The 19591-nt window shown below is 40.8% G+C and overlaps 1 protein-coding gene and 1 pseudogene across 1 annotated transcript; both read left to right on the top strand.

Annotated features, from left to right (window-relative positions):
• The first annotated feature begins 914 nt into the window (after positions 1-914).
• LOC134601902 (extracellular calcium-sensing receptor-like) lies at positions 915-18942 on the top strand. Its single transcript, XM_063446407.1, has 6 exons — positions 915-940; positions 6716-7007; positions 7970-8800; positions 16603-16830; positions 17732-17855; positions 18029-18942. The coding sequence occupies exons 1-6, from the start codon at positions 915-917 to the stop codon at positions 18940-18942; spliced, it is 2415 nt and encodes an 804-aa protein (XP_063302477.1).
• On the top strand, positions 7055-7154 carry LOC134603935 (U2 spliceosomal RNA; annotated as a pseudogene).
• Positions 18943-19591: the final 649 nt, after the last annotated feature.

Below are 19591 nucleotides of genomic sequence, written 5' to 3'. Positions count from 1 at the left end.
ATGGCATACCTGTTCTGGAGCTGCTGCAGACTGTAAAGTTCATTGCTAACAGTCTCACTGTGAGAGATGGCAGTTTATATATATATATTCACATTTTAGTAAATATTGTATAATATCTTTTCATGTGACAACACTGAAGAAATGACACTCTGCTACAATGTAAAGTAGTAAGTGTACAGCATGTATTACAGTGTAAATTTCCTGTACCCTGAAAATAACTCAACACACAGTCATTGATGTCTAAACCGTTGGCAACAAAAGTGAGTACACACCTAAGTGGAAATGTCCAAATTGGGCCCAATTAGCAATTTTCCCTCCCCGGTGTCATGTGACTCGTTAGTGTTACAAGGTCTCGAGTGTGAATGGGGAGCAGGTGTGTTAATTTGGTTTTATCACTCTCTTCTATCATCTTTAGAAGAGGCTTCCTTCTGCTATGACAGCCATGCAGATCAATTTGATGCATACTGATCTCATACTGGACACTGGAAGTTCAACATGGCACCTCATGGCAAAGAACTTTCTGAGGATCTAAAAAAAGAATTGTTGCTGTGCATCAAGATGGCCTAGGCTATAAGAAGATTGCCTAGACCTTGAAACTGAGATGCAGCATGGTGGGCAAGACCATACAGTGGTTTCACAGGACCAGTTCCATGCAGAACAGTCCTTGTCATGGTCAACCAAAGAAGTTGAGTGCATGTGCTCAGCGTCATATCCAGAGGTTGTCTTTGGGGAATAGACATATGAGTGCTGCCAGCATTGCTGCAGAGGTTGAAGGGGTGGGAGATCAGCCTGTCAGTACTCAGACCATATGCCACACACTGCATCAAATTGGTCTGCATGGATGTAATACCACAAGAAAGCCCACAAACATTTTGCTGATGACAAGCAGACTAAGGACATGGATTACTGGAACCATGTCCTGTGGTCCGATGAGACCAAGGTAAACGTATTTGTTTTAGATGGTGTCAAGCGTGTGTGGTGGCAACCAGGTGAGGAGTACAAAGACAAGTGTGTCTTGCCTACAGTCAAGCATGGTGCTGGGAGTGTCATGGTCTGGGCCTGCATGAGTGCTGTTGGCACTGGGGAGCTACAGTTCATTGAGGGAATCATGAATGCCAACATGTACTGTGACATACTGAAGCAGAGCATGATCCCCTCCCTTTGGAAACTGGGCCGCAGGGCAGTATTCCAACATGGTAATGACCCCAAACACACCTCCAAGAGAACCACAGCCTTGCTAAAGAAGCTGAAGGTAAATGTGATGGATTGGCCAAGTCTCCAGACCTAAACCCTATAGAGCATCTGTGGGGCATTCTCAAATGGAAGGTAGGGATGCGCAAGGTCTCTAACATCCACCAGCTCCATGATGTCATCATGGAGGAGTGGGAGAGGACTCCAGTGGCAACCTGTGAAGCTCTGGTGAACTCCAAGCCCATGAGGGTTAAGGCAGTGCTGGAAAATAATGGTGACCACACAAAATATTGACACTTTGGGCCCATTGTGACATTTCCACTTAGGGGTGTACTCACTTTTGTTGCCAACGGTTTAGACATTAAGGACTGGAACTGTTAGTTCGGGTATGCTGTTCTTGCCATAGTACAACTGTCATCAAATTTTATCTTCTTGTTTTTTTAAATTGTATTGCATTTAATAAAATTGAATATATTTTTTTAATGATGTGTATTTTTCTGAAAATTTTAATTATTATTATTAGAACGTATTATTATTATTTATTATTATTTATTATTAGAACTGGCCTTTATAAAGCGTCAACAGTTTCCCTAACATTGTGCAATTGGCAAAGACTTTACAATATACACAGACCAATACAAAAGGCAAAGTGGGCTCTGCCTGTGAGCTGACATCTTGCTATTAAAGCTCATTTATATAAAGTACAGCTAGATAGCCCATGAGCTTACAATGTAAAGGTCATCTGATCAACTGCTGCACAAACTAACATGCCTGCTGCTTGATTGCTCTGCAATCGCTCGGTATGAAACTGCAGCATCAGTCAAGTTAGGTTGAGCAGCAGTTGGTCAGATAACAGAATAGTCCAACTCAACATGGCTGCTCAGCCAGATAAAAACTTACATTAAAAACAAAAACAAAAAAACTATCAATATACATATTTTCTTTTTAATTGCATTGTTGTCATTGTTTCATTAAATGCAATGCATTTTTAAAACTGAGAAGTGAAAACTTGATGACAGTGGTCCTTTAAGTTTCATTGTTATTAGCGTTGGAATGATGTTGTGTTGTAATAATTTCAGCACCATTACATGATTTTCATGTTAACACACTATTTAAAGATGTGTTCATGCTCCATGGTTGGTCTTGCTTAGTTAGTCTTTTGGCTTCTAGATTTACTTTCACAGACTCCATCTTATGATAAAGTTCATATACACCCATGGCCACTGAGTACACAAGGGATGCATTAGTTATTATTATTATTATTATTGCCATTTATATAGCGCCAACAGATTCCGTAGCGCTTTACAATATTATGAGAGGGGATTTAACTCTTAAATAGGATTTAACTATAAAAAGGACAATTACAAATAAACTTACAGGAACAATAAGTTGAAGAGGACCCTGTTCAATCGAGCTTACATTCTATAGGAGGTGGGGTGTAAAACACATTAGGACAGGAATTTGCAATCAAATAAGGTGGGCTGCCCTTTAGGGGAAGGCAAGAGACAGGTATGTGAGGTAGGGGTTAGTCTTGGAGGCCATAAGCTTTCCTAAAGAGATGGGTTTTAAGGCACTTCTTAAAAGATGCAAGACTAGGGGAGAGTCTGATGGTGGTAGGCAGGCTATTCCATAGGAAGGGAGCCACCCGCAAGAAGTCCTGCAAGCACGAGTTGGCCATACGGGTGCGGACAACGGACAGGAGGTGGTCACGGGCAGAGCGGAGAGACCGAGAAGGGACATACCTATGGATCTGTGAGGAGATATAAGAGGGGCTAGAGTTGTTCAGTGCTTTATAGGTGTGAGTTAGTACCTTGAATTGACTCCAATAGCATACAGGAAGCCAATGTAAGGACTGGCAGAGGGGTGAGGTGTGAGAGAAACGACTAGAGAGGAAAATCAGTCTAGCAGTAGCGTTCATTACGGACTGTAGGGGTGCAGTACAGCTTTTGGGAAGACCAATTAGGAGAGGGTTACAATAATCCATGCGGGAAATTACTAGAGCATGGACAAGCTCCTTGGTAGTATCTGGTGCAAGAAAGGGGCGGATGCGGGCTATGTTTTTAAGATGGAATCTACAGGATTTGGCAACATGCTGGATGTGAGGCTCAAAGGTGAGACCAGAGTCAAGTATGACGCCAAGACAGCGTGCTTTCAAGGATGGACTGATGTTGGTACCACAAACTTGAAGGGAGAGCGAAAGAGGAGGATCAGTATTAGGAGGAGGAAAGACAAGGAGCTCAGTTTTTGAGAGATTGAGTTTCAGAAAGTGGGAGGACATCCAGTCAGAGATGGAAGAAAGGCAAGCAGTGACACACTGCAGGACGGCAGGGGAGAGGTCCGGGGAGGAGAGATATAGCTGGGTGTCATCAGCGTACAGGTGGTAGTGGAATCCAAAAGAGGTAATAAGTTTGCCAAGAGAGGCAGTATAAAGAGAAAATAGAAGGGGACCAAGGACGGAGCCTTGGGGGACTCCAACCGAGACAGGGCGAGGGGAGGAGGTATCATTAGTAAAAGAGACACTGAATGAGCGTTGGGAGAGAAGAGCAAAACCACGAGAGGACAGAGTCACAGAGACCAAGCGATTGAAGAGTTTGAAGAAGGAGTGCATGATCAACGGTGTCAAAGGCCGCTAAGAGGTCAAGAAGAATTAGTATGGAGTAGTGGCCGTTGGATTTAGCTGCGATTAGGTTGTTAGTAACTTTGATAAGAGCAGTTTCTGTAGAGTGGAGAGGGCGGACGTCAGATTGAAGGGGGTCAAGGAGAGAGTTGGAATTGAGGAAATGAGACACACGGGTAAAGACAAGTCTTTCCAGAAGCTTTGAGGAAAAAGGGAGCAGGCATATGGGACGGTAGTTAGAGAGGGTGGATGGGTCGAGGGATGTTTTTTTTAGTATAGGTACTACAGTGGCATGTTTAAGGTCAGCAGGGACGATGAAGAAGAGAAGAGAGCGAGCAGTTGAAGATGTGTGTTAGAGAAGGCACGAGACAAGTGGAGAGAGATCTGATAAGGTGAGATGGGACAGGATCGAGCGGGCAAGTGGTGGGGCAAGAGGAGCAAAGAAGAGCAGCCACCTCTTGGTCAGTAGCTGGGGAGAATGTCTGAAGGGTAGGAAAGGCATGATCTATGTGTGATTGAGAAACAGAAAGGCAAGGAGGGGAGCATTCTTTCCTTATCTGTTCAATCTTGTCAGTGAAGTAACATGCAAAGTTATCAGCAGTAAGGTTAGTTTTGGGGGTGGCCACAGCAGGGCGAAGAAGAGAATTAAAGGTGTCAAAGAGACACCTGGGGTTGCGGGAACATGAACTAATGAGAGAGGAAAAATAGGACTGTTTGGCAAGGGCAAGGGCTGCACTGTATGAACACAATATGAATCTATAATGGAGAAAGTCTGATTGGGTACGAGACTTCCTCCAGGAGCGTTCAGCACAACGGGAGCATCTTTGCAGGTAGCGCATTGATTTAGTATGCCATGGTTGGGAGCGGGTCCTCCTTGAGGTGCTTGTTTGGAGTGGTGCTGCAGTGTTCAAGGCAGATGTAAGAGTAGAGTTATATATGGAGATGGCCAGTGAAGGACAGGAGATGGAAGGGATGGACAGCAGTTGTGAATCAATGTCAGCTGACAACTGTTGGAGATCAAGAGAATTAAGGTCCCTCCTGAGTTGAGGGGGGTTAGGCTGAGGTTGTTGGGTGAGGGGGTATGCAAGAGCAAATGATAAGAGGTGGTGATCAGAGAGTGGATATGGAGTGTTGCAGATATTAGATATGCATAAGTGAAGATTAGGTCAAGGGTATTGCCAGCTAGATGGGTGGGAGAATTTGCCCACAGCGATAGCCCGAGGGAGGAAGTAATTGAAAGTAGTTTAGTGGCTGCAGAGGTCAAAGGTGGGTTTATAGGAATATTGAAGTCCCCGAGAATTAGGGAGGGAATGTTAGAAGAGAGGAAATAGGGTAGCCAGGCAGCAAAGTGGTCAAGGGAGAGAAGAGGGGAACCAGGGGGACGGTAAATAACAGCAATGTTAGCAGAGAAGGGTTTGAAAAGGCGAAATTAGTGTATTTCAAATGACAGGAAAGAGAGGGAAGGGGGGGTGGGAAGAGGTTTAAAAGAGCAGTGAGGGGAGAGGAGAAACCCAACACCACCACCTTTACATTCAGAGTTTCTTGGGTTGTGGGTAAGTTGGAGCCCACCGAAGGACAAAGATGCAGGGGTGGCAGTGTCAGAGGGGGAGAGCCAGGTTTCTGTTAAGACTAGTAAATCTATTGAACGAGAGATGAAGAAGTCATGGACAGCAGTGGATTTAGTTATATTGCAAACAGAGCGTGCGCTCCAGAGGGCAGTATTGAAGGAGGTTTTAGAGGATGGGTATGAGATTAGTGTGGATCCTTGGGTTAGTATGTGCTGAGTTTGTTGAGAGGGGACCAGGGTTTGGAGAGACATCACCAGCTGCTAGGAGCAGAAGGATAGAAAGGAAGTGAAGGTGGGGGTAGGATTTGAAAGTTTTGTAGGAGGGTATCTATGTAGAGGATTTGGGAGGAGTTGGTGGAGATTGGCTGAAAAGGTATGTGTAGAGTGCATGGGATGAATAGAGATGGGAGTAAGGTGGAAGTAATTATGATGGTGTTGCCAGGGACAGGTGAGTGAAAGGATAGGGATATTTTAGTAATGAGAGAAGTTAGTGTTAAAGTGAAAAATAGAAGGGAGAACATTAGAGAAAATGTGTATTATATAGATATGTTGATCATATATACAAACAAACACAAATATCAATGAGTGTTTAAACCAATGTAAGGATGCAGTGTGTTAAATTAATTCAGGTGAGGAGAGGTTTAGTGACTTGATTGGTGTGTTAAGGAAACCAGCTGATGTGCACTATCTATAAGTAAGTTGATGACCATGGGGTGGGATGGTGTGGGGAGGGTAGGGTGGGCAATCTTCCAGAGATGATACCTCTGCTCTGAAGATTCAGCAGGACTTGGTTGCTTGGGAGTGCTGGGTGTTAATGCTGTTTTAAGGGGTCCAGTCTGAAATATATATTAGTTACATTAGTTACAAGAGTACTTCTCTCTTTTTGGTTTCTGTGATTTCAATTAGGACCAATTAGCTAGCAGGAGGATAGGCCCAAGCCAAGATAGACTTTTATGAGAACATTGAGAGCAGGGAATTTGTTTTCAACGTTTGCCCTTCGTTTAGTTTTCCCTACCTTACTTTTGAAGACAAATTAGTATAAAAATCCAAAACCTATATATTGATATACATTTAGACTTTATTGTAGAGTTTCATTCCCATGCTATGATCACAGATATGTTTATTGTTTACTATTTCATTTGAATGGATATAGTGGACATCCTATTTCCCACAAGGGGTCTGCTTAATGGGTTTGCTTTTTCAATCATACCTATGTGGTTGGATCCAAATATATTAAATTATTTGGAAATAGTAAGTAGATTAATAAAATCTTATGTATATTAGTCTAGATATGTATATAATGTTCGCTTTTTTACTTATCTGTTTGTTGTTCGTGTAAGGTTCCACTTTGAGAGTTATCAGCAGCTCCAAGGCATGCAATTTGCTGTGGATGAGATTAATAGAAATCCAGATATTCTCCCCAATATCACTCTGGGATTTCAAGTTTATGATTCATGTGATGTTCTACAGTATGATTTGAAAGGGGCTTTGCAAATATTAACAGGATACGACAGAGCCATCCCAAATTACAGATGTAGCAGAAATGTTCCTCTGAGTTCCATAATTGGACCTGCGATCTCCACACATTCAATTCTCTTGGCTCACATTCTAGGTCTCTATAAATATCCACAGGTAGGTGTTTCTCAGACAAAATGATATACATTACTATAGAGTATATTATCGCTTCTCAGCCTATTGGCTAAGATCAATGTAGTATCTATGTTTACCAGTTTAATATCTAAATTTTCAAAATATGATTTATTTAGTATATAACACTATAAACACAACCATTTCCAGCGGTGAAGTAAAGGTGAGTTCCAATTCTGAGTCTTCTTAGCACCTGTATTTGATGCAAATACATACAGTATATATCCTTCGTCTATGAGTTCAGATACAGTTATACATTCTACACTCTGAATATTTAATTGACAGAATTTGACACTCAGAGCACCAGATATAACATGATGCTTAGTACATGAGTAGTCACTCCAAGTAGCATGACCAATTCAGTGATTATAAGTGGTTATGGTATTTTAGTCTATATGTGCAGCATTTCAGTATGAAACACTGAACATACAGAGATACTTAACTTTTCTGTAACTCCACCTCTGCTAGCATCATTAACAGTGCAGAACCACATTTCCTGGATGCTAATATTAATTCTGGTGATGTATAATCAATTGTGGCAAGTCCTCTTCTCCATGCTGTCCCATGCTGACCTCCATGCTGTCCCTTCGCCTAGCTCTTGGGATGTTTCTCCCGATTTAGTAAGAGTGACAGGATTGGTGGAGGACTGCTCTGCAAGGAGAACATTTCTTCGGAATGGAAAAGCATTGTATGTTGTTTTTTGTTGTTTTTTTTACAGGTGGACCATGCTAACTAGGGTTACTACAACCAAAAACTGTTCTATTAAAAGTATGTTTTGGTTGGATACCATTTCACTTTATGATATATTTACACAACCGATTTATAAAGAAATGGCCTGAAATTTCCATTAGTACTAGTAGTAAAATATTCCACCTCTAGCTGTGTCTCTTTCAGTATAATAGTACATATTGTGTAATCTTCTTTATCTACCTTTACTGTTTCACTAGATTAGTCATTTCTCAACCAGCTCCGTTCTAAGTGACCGAAGAACATTTCCTGCCTTCTTCAGAACTGTTCCCAGTGATCATTTCCAATCTAAAGGACTTGCACATCTTGTGTTGCATTTAGGTTGGACTTGGGTTGGATTATTAGCTGCAGACAATGATTATGGACAACAGGGAATTCAACTTGTCCAGCAGGAGATAGTCAATGCTGGAGCATGTGTGGCCTTCACTGAAAGCATTCTTACGAATCATCCAGGCCACAATGCTCCACACATCGTCAAAGTAATGAAGGCATCATCAACCATGGCTGTGGTTATATATGCCACAGATGTTGACCTTGCTCCCATTCTAGAGGAGATGTTAAGGCAGAATGTCACAGGAAAAATACTTGTTGCCAGTGAAGCTTGGTCCACATCCACCCTTGTATCTATGGAAAAATATTCTATGCTTCTTTCTGGTACTATAGGTCTAGCACTTCACAGTGGAAAAGTGCTTGGGCTCAGAGAGTTCCTCAATAAGATCCACCCTTCAATGTCTTTAGGAAGAGATTGGATAAAGATATTTTGGGAGTTAGCTTTCAGCTGCAAATTCATGGCTGATAAAAATCAAACTGGATATTTAGATGCTTCAGAAAAAGAGTGCACAGGATTGGAAAATCTAGAAAGTGTCCATAATATCTACAATGATGTCTCAAGTTTAAGAACTACATATAGTGTCTACATTGCAGTTCATGTTGTGGCCAATGCCTTGGAAAATCTTAATAAGTGCATAAGAGGAGAAGGTCCATTTTCTCAAGGATTGTGTGCAGACATCTGGAATTTTACCCCATGGCAGGTATCATTTATGTTTTATTATATGGAAAATAAAAGTAGAGCATTAGCACATTAGAATGGTGGAGAATTAACTGAAGCTCACCCTGATTTGTAAGCTTAACACGCCAGGTATGCCAAATAACCTTTGTATTACTTAAAGGAACACTAAAGCATTACGAATACTGTAACGGCAGTCAACATCACCTGCTGTTTTATAAGGACATTTTATGCAGGACCCTGGACTATCCCTATGTTTAAGTTATCCTGTGTCCATTGTGGGTGCAGGGTGTGTGTGTGTAATGTGTTTTTTTTGGGTTAAATGTTAGTGTGTTCTTCTGTCTTGCTAATGCTTGCAATCAACTAGGTGGATTTGGCTGTGGAACCTGTGCAACCTCTGTATACACTACCTGAATAGCAAGGATAGCTAATTTGCATATCCAGTTAGATTTGCATATTGCTTACTCTGCAGTCAGGAGAGTCAGCTTACTCTGCAGTCATTATGCTATTATAATTTTCTGTATATTATGTGACATAATTTGGTTATTAAGTGTTCTTGCATAGCAAGACCACTTAATGTTATCTCACATATATATTATTAAGTGTTCTTGCATAGCAAGACCACTTAATGTTATCTCACATATATATTATTAAGTGTTCTTGCATAGCAAGACCACTTAATGTTATCTCACATATATATTATTAAGTGTTCTTGCATAGCAAGACCACTTAATGTTATCTCACATATATATTATTATTATTATTCTTATTATTCTTATTATAGCCAAATTTGCCACCCTAACTCCTCCCACAGTTTTTACACTACATAGACAAAAATATATCAAAACGTGCAGATTGTTCCCGATCGGATTGCTATTACTTTGTGGAACGTTTCGCCGAATGGTTCACGGAATATCGTCGTTCTTGTGGCGAAATTTGTCCCATAGGAATGAATGGCAAAGCTAGAGTGGGAGCTGGCAAAAGCTGAAAAATCAGGACATGATTTCTAAACTGCCACCACTCCCTCATTTTCAGGCCCACCTACACAAATCTTATATCAAAACGTTCAGCTATCCCTGCTGCCACTAGAAATGTCCACGGCTAAGCCATAGTCCTTATAGTTTTCACAATATGACCATTTGTTTGCAACTCACGCCTTCCATTGACATTCATTGAAACTCCACTCTGCAAAGCTCACATTTGAAGGGCAATTTCTAAACTGCGACTGTGCCTTCATTGTTAATATCTCAGAGACATACTATACATCAAAATGTAGGTCTGGGTCTTGTGATTCTCACAATATAAAGCTCTTCACTGTAGGAATTATAGTTTTTAAAATACGACCGTTTGAAGATGGCAACCGCCAAAATACTCTGACCTGTGCAAGGCTGCAGCAGCAAGTGATGTCATAGACAAAGCCTTTTACACCTGCTAATTTTTTTATAACTGTATGTTTTAATGTAACTGTGAAGCACTTTGGGCAACAACATTGCAATTAAATGTGCTATATAAATAAATACTAACAGTTACTCCGCCCACTCTAGTTGTAGACTACTGATGGAGGCAAGAACACTTCACACAATTTCCCCAGAAATTGTAGCTTTTCTAGTTATTCTTATTATTCTTATTATAGCCAAATTTGCCACCCTAACTCCTCCCACAGTTTTTACACTACATAGACAAAAATATACCAAAACGTGCAGATTGTTCCCGATCGGATTGCTATTACTTTGTGGAACGTTTCGCCGAATGGTTCACGGAATATCGTCGTTCTTCTGGCGAAATTTGTCCCATAGGAATGAATGGCAAAGCTAGAGTGGGAGCTGGCAAAAGCTGAAAAATCAGGACATGATTTCTAAACTGCCACTACTCCCTCATTTTCAGGCCCACCTACACAAATCTTATATCAAAACGTTCAGCTATCCCTGCTGCCACTAAAAATGTCAACGGCTAAGCCATAGTCCTGATAGTTTTCACAATATGACCATTTGTTTGCAACTCACGCCTTCCATTGACATTCATTGAAACTCCACTCTGCAAAGCTCACATTTGAAGGGCAATTTCTAAACTGCGACTGTGCCTTCATTGTTAATATCTCAGAGACATACTATGCATCAAAATGTAGGTCTGGGTCTTGTGATTCTCACAATATAAAGCTCTTCACTGTAGGATTTATAGTTTTTAAAATACGACCGTTTGAAGATGGCAACCGCCAAAATACTCTGACCTGTGCAAGGCTGCAGCAGCAAGTGATGTCATAGACAAAGCCTTTTGTACACCTGCTAGAGTTTTTATAAATGTATGGTTTAATGTAACTGTGCAACAAAGATGCAATTAAATGTGCTATATAAATGATAACAGTTACTGCGCCCACTCCAGTTGTAGACTACTGGTGGAGGCAAGAACACTTCACACAATTTCCCCAGAAATTGTAGCTTTTCTAGTTATTATTATTCTTATTATTCTTATTATAGCCAAATTTGCCACCCTAACTCCTCCCACAGTTTTTACACTACATAGACAAAAATATACCAAAACGTGCAGATTGTTCCCGATCGGATTGCTATTACTTTGTGGAACGTTTCGCCGAATGGTTCACGGAATATCGTCGTTCTTGTGGCGAAATTTGTCCCATAGGAATGAATGGCAAAGCTAGAGTGGGAGCTGGCAAAAGCTGAAAAATCAGGACATGATTTCTAAACTGCCACCACCCCCTAATTTTCAGGCCCACCTACACAAATCTTATATCAAAACGTTCAGCTATCCCTGCTGCCACTAAAAATGTCCACGGCTAAGCCATAGTCCTGATAGTTTTCACAATATGACCATTTGTTTGCAACTCACGCCTTCCATTGACATTCATTGAAACTCCACTCTGCAAAGCTCACATTTGAAGGGCAATTTCTAAACTGCGACTGTGCCTTCATTGTTAATATCTCAGAGACATACTATACATCAAAATGTAGGTCTGGGTCTTGTGATTCTCACAATATAAAGCTCTTCACTGTAGGATTTATAGTTTTTAAAATACGACCGTTTGAAGATGGCAACCGCCAAAATACTCTGACCTGTGCAAGGCTGCAGCAGCAAGTGATGTCATAGACAAAGCCTTTTACACCTGCTAATTTTTTATAACTGTATGTTTTAATGTAACTGTGAAGCACTTTGGGCAACAACATTGCAATTAAATGTGCTATATAAATAAATACTAACAGTTACTCCGCCCACTCCAGTTGTATACTACTGGTGGAGGCAAGAACACTTCACAATTTCCCCAGAAATTGTAGCTTTTCTAGTTATTATTATTATTCTTATTCTTATTATAGCCAAATTTGCCACCCTAACTCCTCCCACAGTTTTTACACTACATAGACAAAAATTTACCAAAACGTGCAGATTGTTCCCGATCGCGTTGCTATTACTTTGTGGAACGTTTCGCTGAATGGTTCTCGGAATATCGTCATTCTTGTGGCGAAATTTGTCCCATAGGAATGAATGGCAAAGCTAGAGTGGGAGCTGGCAAAAGCTGAAAAATCAGGACATGATTTCTAAACTGCCACTACTCCCTCATTTTCAAGCCCACCTACACAAATCTTATATCAAAACGTTCAGCTATCCCTGCTGCCACTAAAAATGTCCACGGCTAAGCCATAGTCCTGATTGTTTTCGCAATATGACCATTTGTTTGCAACTCACGCAGTCCATTGACATTCATTGAAACTCCACTCTGCAAAGCTCACATTTGAAGGGCAATTTCTAAACTGCGACTGTGCCTTCCTTGTTAATATCTCAGAGACATACTATACATCAAAATGTAGGTCTGGGTCTTGTGATTCTCACAATATAAAACTCTTCACTGTAGGATTATTAGTTTTTAAAATACGACCGTTTGAAGATGGCAACCGCAAAAATACTCTGACCTGTGCAAGGCTGCAGCAGCAAGTGATGTCATAGACAGGGCCATTTGCACCTGCTAATGTTTTTATAACTGTATGTTTTAATGTAACTGTGCAACAACGTTGCAATTAAATGTGCTATATAAATAAATAATAACAGTTACTCCGCCCACTCCAGTTGTATACTACTGGTGGAGGCAAGAACACTTCACAATTTCCCCAGAAATTGTAGCTTTTCTAGTTATTATTATTCTTATTATAGCCAAATTTGCCACCCTAACTCCTCCCACAGTTTTTACACTACATAGACAAAAATTTACCAAAACGTGCAGATTGTTCCCGATCGCGTTGCTATTACTTTGTGGAACGTTTCGCTGAATGGTTCTCGGAATATCGTCGTTCTTGTGGCGAAATTTGTCCCATAGGAATGAATGGCAAAGCTAGAGTGGGAGCTGGCAAAAGCTGAAAAATCAGGACATGATTTCTAAACTGCCACTACTCCCTCATTTTCAAGCCCACCTACACAAATCTTATATCAAAACGTTCAGCTATCCCTGCTGCCACTAAAAATGTCCACGGCTAAGCCATAGTCCTGATTGTTTTCGCAATATGACCATTTGTTTGCAACTCACGCAGTCCATTGACATTCATTGAAACGCCACTCTGCAAAGCTCACATTTGAAGGGCAATTTCTAAACTGCGACTGTGCCTTCCTTGTTAATATCTCAGAGACATGCTATACATCAAAATGTAGGTCTGGGTCTTGTGATTCTCACAATATAAAGCTCTTCACTGTAGGATTTATAGTTTTTAAAATACGACCGTTTGAAGATGGCAACCGCAAAAATACTCTGACCTGTGCAAGGCTGCAGCAGCAAGTGATGTCATAGAAAGGGCCATTTGCACCTGCTAATGTTTTTATAACTGTATGTTTTAATGTAACTGTGCAACAACGTTGCAATTAAATGTGCTATATAAATAAATAATAACAGTTACTCCGCCCACTCCAGTTGTATACTACTGGTGGAGGCAAGAACACTTCACAATTTCCCCAGAAATTGTAGCTTTTCTAGTTCTTATTCTTATTCTTATTATAGCCAAATTTGCCACCCTAACTCCTCCCACAGTTTTTACACTACATAGACAAAAATATACCAAAACGTGCAGATTGTTCCCGATCGGATTGCTATTACTTTGTGGAACGTTTCGGCGAATGGTTCTCGGAATATCGTCGTTCTTGTGGCGAAATTGGTCCCATAGGAATGAATGGCAAAGCTAGAGTGGGAGCTGGCAAAAGCTGAAAAATCAGGACATGATTTCTAAACTGCCACCACTCCCTCATTTTCAGGCCCACCTACACAAATCTTATATCAAAACGTTCAGCTATCCCTGCTGCCACTAGAAATGTCCACGGCTAAGCCATAGTCCTGATAGTTTTCACAATATGACCATTTGTTTGCAACTCACGCCACCCATTGACATTCATTGAAACTCCACTCTGCAAAGCTCACATTTGAAGGGCAATTTCTAAACTGCAACTGTGCCTTCATTGTTAATATATCAGAGACATACTATACATCAAAATGTAGGTCTGGGTCTTGTGATTCTCACAATATAAAGCTCTTCGCTGTAGGATTTATAGTTTTAAAAATATGACCGTTTTAAGATGGCAACTGCAAAAATCCTCTGACCTGTGCAAGGCTGCAGCAGCAAGTGATGTCATAGACAAAGCCTTTTACACCTGCTAATGTTTTTATAAATGTATGTTTTAATGTAACTGTGCAACAACGTTGCAATTAAATGTGCTATATAAATGATAACAGTTACTCCGCCCACTCCAGTTGTAGACTACTGATGGAGGCAAGAACACTTCACACAATTTCCCCAGAAATTGTAGCTTTTCTAGTTTGAATTGTATTATGTTTGTCACAGCAATGTATATGTAATTAAGGTATGGGCTAGTCCCAAGTAAAATAAAGTATTGTATATTAGCTCCAATTGGGATTGTTTCCTGTGTGGATTTTTAGAGATCACAGCCACAGAGTTGTCGTAACTGTTGGCTGGCTGCATGATTCCTCTAGCCCTGGGATGAATCAAGAGAGCTAAACCTGAAAACCGCAAGTGCATTTGCAAAGGCACATTGCAGGCAGAGGTGGATACCTGCCTGGAAGAAGGGCTGCAGCAGAATAGGCAGAGGGGACAATACCTGCCTGGAAGGATAGCTGCATTCTGGTCAGGTGGAAAAGCTCCAGAAGGACCCCAGTCAAGCCACGGCGACTGGGGCAGAAGAGCTGCAGTTTTCCTCGGTTCAAGATGTGAAGCAATCCTTGGTAGAGGTACCCAGCCGGGGTACAGGGAGCTCTGCTACAAATACAAACGTATTTTCTAATGCTTTAGTGTCCCTGTCATAGTAAAATACAGAAAATATTTTTTTTTACTTAACTTTTTTCTGTGTCAACGCTCCCTCAGCACCATGATGGTCCAATCCAAAGGAGCTTTGGGGACCACTTGTGCGACAAGTTCCACGCACACATCTAAAATTCCCCATAGGAAAGCAATGAATGAATGCTTTCTTATAGGGCTTCTGCATCACGTGACCAAATTTTACTTGGTCAGTGCTGCAAAAGCACCTCCAGTCAGAGATGTAACTAGAAACCTCTAGAAAATAGCCCTGGGGCCCCTATATGAAAATGGACCCCCCATACATCTCACACAACCCCAGCCCCTCCATTTGTTACATTCATGCTAGGTAATCGTGGCATGTTTGAGGGGGATGACAGAATTGGAGGGGTGCACGTGACAGGGTGAAAGGGTTTTGAGCATGACAGAATGAAGGAGAATGAGTGTGACAGGATGGGGGGGTGAGTGTGACAGTGCAGGAGAAGGTGGGGGTGAATATGGCAGAGTGATGGGAGGTGAGTATGACATGTGTGAGTGACAGGATTGGGGGAGTTATTGTGAGTGTGGCAGGGTGAAAGGGGGTGACAGTGTGTATGGTGGAGTGAAAGTTATACAGACAAAGAGTGCATACACTGACACACACACAAACACACACAAATACATACAGAGACACACATATACATACAGACACACACATACATACAGACATACATACAGACACATATACAGACACAGATACACAAACACATACATACAGACACACATACATACAGACACAGATACACAAACACACACACACATACATAAATAAATACAGACACACATACATACAGACACACACACATATTTACAGACACACATACATACATACATACAGACAGACAAAAATACACAAACACAAAATGTTTTAGTCACCCTCCTGTTTCCTACTTTTTAGTTGCAGGAGGATGACTTCTCTGGGATCCATGATGATGACTGGCTCATGATGATGGGAGTTCCCACTCTGACTCTCTCCTCTTCATCTCCTCCCTTACGGTGCTCTGTGTAAGCTGGAAGGAAGTGACTGGCTGTCACTTCCTCCCAGCATTCTGACCTCATCACAGGAGGCTGGTCGCACTGTTAAGTGCCACAGCGCTGACCAGGCCCCTGGAAATACATTGTATCAGGCAGCCCTAACAGCATGGGCCACCCGATGGGCTCCTGAACGTGCAGCGCACAGGCCGGGCTGCACCTCGTGGGCACCCCGGTCACAGGGGTGCACAGGGCGGGGGGGCCCGCCGGAGTGACTGGCCCTGTCACAGCTGTGAACCCTTCGACCACTGTAGGTCCTGCCTCTATTGGCAGTCAGTAAGTAAAACCTACAATGTAAAAACTAAAAGACTACTGCTCCCTTCCACCTCATTGAGATGAATTGAACTGAGTGATTTTAGTGACCCTTACATAATGCAGGGAACGTAGCTCATGAAATTAATACTCTTTCAAGAACATACAATACAAGAGTTAATCCCTATTCACTATCCCTGCTTTACAGCTTCTCCATTATATGAAAGAGGTAAGATTCATGTTGAATAGTGGAAGAGAAATCTATTTTGATGAAAATGGAGACCCACCTGCAATCTATGACATTGTTAATTGGCAACTAAGTCCTAATGGGACCATAAGATATGTCAAGGTGGGAAGCTATGACACTGCAGCTCCCCAGGGTAAAATCTTCACCTTCAACACAAGCGCCAGCCTCTGGGCCTCTGGTAGCCAACAGGTATGACTAGAAAAAATGTTTATGATGATTGAAACCAAGTAGTAAAACGTAAGAAATCCATGTAGCAAAGAGCTACCATATTTTACAATGTACCTTGTCACATAAGAAAATGATGTATAAACTTTTTCAATGTGTCTACCTCTAGATTACTATGTTATGTTAAGACTTTTTGCTATTATCATTATTATTATTATTATTGCCATTTATATAGCGCCAACAGATTCCGTAGCGCTTTACAATATTATAAGAGGGGGATTTACCTATAAATAGGACAATTACAAAAAACTTACAGGAACGATAGGTTGAAGAGGACACTGCTCAATCGAGCTTACATTCTATCTGCATAGGTTGCTACCATCTGCCTATACAAGTACTTGTATGATGTGCACATGTATTGGTTGCATATGTGAGATGAGTCGAATACTGTTTTGGGCAGTTTTAAGATAAGAGCGTCTGTGCTAAAGCTACATAAATGTTTGGCTGTATCTATATTGTATTATAATTTGAGTAGATTTTCATCCTCTGTTAGTTTGCATTTTAGCTCTATTAATCTGTTTTCATTAATAAAGTTATTTGGAAATAAAGTCATAATGAAATTGTAGGGAAATTAGGCATTGAATGCAACCTGCAAAGATACTTTAGTTCCAATCAAAACATGAATCAATTACTACATTTTGCAGGACAGACAACAGTCAGCCACTGAGAACCATCTATCCATCCATCCATCCATCCATCCAAATACCATAATGAACAAACAAACTAAATTAACTTTACTCTTACCCATTTTATAATGCATACACCAAATATAATATAAACGAACACTATACAACATATAAACACCAAGGAAAAATAAGATAATAATAAAGTAAAATAAGAAATAATATAAACAAATCTCTCACAGGTCCCTATCTCAGTCTGCAGTCAGAGCTGTCCCCCTGGCTTTTGGAAGGCATCTAGAAAAGGAGAACCTGTCTGCTGCTTCCAGTGTGTCCCTTGTCCACAAGGAGAGATCTCAAATCAAACAGGCAAGTATATGAAAGAAGTAAAGAAACAGAATAATTATCAGGATGTACAGTTCTCACAATAACCAGTTCTACTCTGATGCACCTCAAATTATATTTTGATTTATCTGTTTCTTTGAAGACAGTGTGGGTCTTTGACTTATAGATAAATAGGCAGATGTTATATTCTTTTTCAGATTCCTTCAATTGCTTTAAGTGTCCGTGGGATATGTGGCCAAATACAGAGAGATCCAGATGTCTTCCAAAGTTGATAGACTACTTGTCTTATGAAGATTCCTTGGGCATAACAATGGCTTCTACAAGCACCATCTCCTCTTTGGTTCCAGTTATCATTTTGAAGCTTTTCATGCAATTTAAATCAACCCCTATAGTAAAAGCCAATAACTATTCTCTAAGCTGTCTCCTTCTTGTGTCTTTGTCCTTCTGCTTCCTCTGCACATTGGCTTTTATTGGTTACCCCCGATCTGAGAACTGCCTTTTTCGTCAAGTTGCATTTGGCATGGTTTTTGCTCTTTGCATTTCTTGCATCTTAGCCAAAACTATCATGGTAGTTTTTGCCTTTATGGCCACTAAACCAGGTAATAATCTCAGGAAGTGGGCAAACCCTTGGGTATCTTATGTGATCATTTTTATAAGTTCATGTATACAGTTTCTTTTTTGTATTACTTGGTTATCAATCTCTCCTCCCTATCCAGAAATGAACACTGAATCACAATCCACTGCTATCATTCTCCAATGTAATGAAGGTTCCCCCACTGCCTTCTGGTGCATGCTGGGGTACCTTGGTTTCCTGGCCACTATCAGTTTCATTGTTGCCTTCTTGGCCAGGAGACTTCCTGACAGCTTCAACGAGGCCAAGTTCATCACATTCAGCATGCTGGCCTTCCTCACTGTCTGGGTCTCCTATATTCCAGCCTCACTTAGCGCAGAAGGCAAATACACTGTGGCCATGGAAATATTTGCCATCTTTGCCTCCAGTTGGGCCCTGGTTGTTTGCATGTTTGCCCCAAAATGTTTCATTATATTGTTCAGACCCAATATGAACTCCAAACAACATCTCATGAAGAAATGCAGGAGTCCAGTTGATTAGGTTCAGCAATAAGCCGTAAACATGAAATTCAACCTGATGGTATTGTTGATGTAAGAGTGATTAATTTTATAAAACACATTAAATTGTGTCATGTATAGGTGTTTCTACTATTTTGCTTCACATTGTAAGCATTGTCAAAGTCTTGTGTGTCATTTTGGTTTCACATTTCAACTCATAGTACTTTAATGTGACAGACACATGACCTGTTACTAGTTTATGGCATAGTGACAAAGTTACATGAGTGCCCTGTACTCTTGAAACACACCATTTATTCTTAGGCAGAGAAAGGGCTTCTAGGATAAGTCAACAGTTTAAAACACCAAGACCAGACATTTGTCCCCCATGGGGAACTTTTAAAAGGAAGAGGACCTACCTTTCAAAATCAGCCAATAAAGTACTGGACATATCAGCATCCACCGGGCATCCAGTATACATCCACTAATTTAGAGATGTTCCTTTCCTTTCCATCTAGCAAGTCATTGGTAGCAATGTTCACATTTAACTGTCATGAATGGACACATATCCTTGACATATGTTTCTATGTTTATACATACTGAAAATAAAACTGTGTAGTCACAATTACATAATTGTAAATGTCATAAAGGCCAAAAAAGTCTATATTTCTAAGGCTGATGTTCCAAAAAAATTA

This window comes from Pelobates fuscus, chromosome 3 (genome assembly GCF_036172605.1).
Source record: "Pelobates fuscus isolate aPelFus1 chromosome 3, aPelFus1.pri, whole genome shotgun sequence".
Taxonomy (NCBI): Eukaryota; Metazoa; Chordata; class Amphibia; order Anura; family Pelobatidae; genus Pelobates; species Pelobates fuscus.
This window is presented reverse-complemented; position numbering and strand designations above follow the sequence as displayed.

Bases quoted from the DNA above. Each gene is read 5' to 3' on its own strand.
- LOC134601902 (XM_063446407.1), top strand. From the start codon at position 915: ATGTCCTGTGGTCCGATGAGACCAAG. The intron at 941-6,715 runs GTAAACGTATTT...TGTTCGTGTAAG, and splicing joins TGTGGTCCGATGAGACCAAG to GTTCCACTTTGAGAGTTATC. The intron at 8,801-16,602 runs GTATCATTTATG...CCTGCTTTACAG, and splicing joins GGAATTTTACCCCATGGCAG to CTTCTCCATTATATGAAAGA.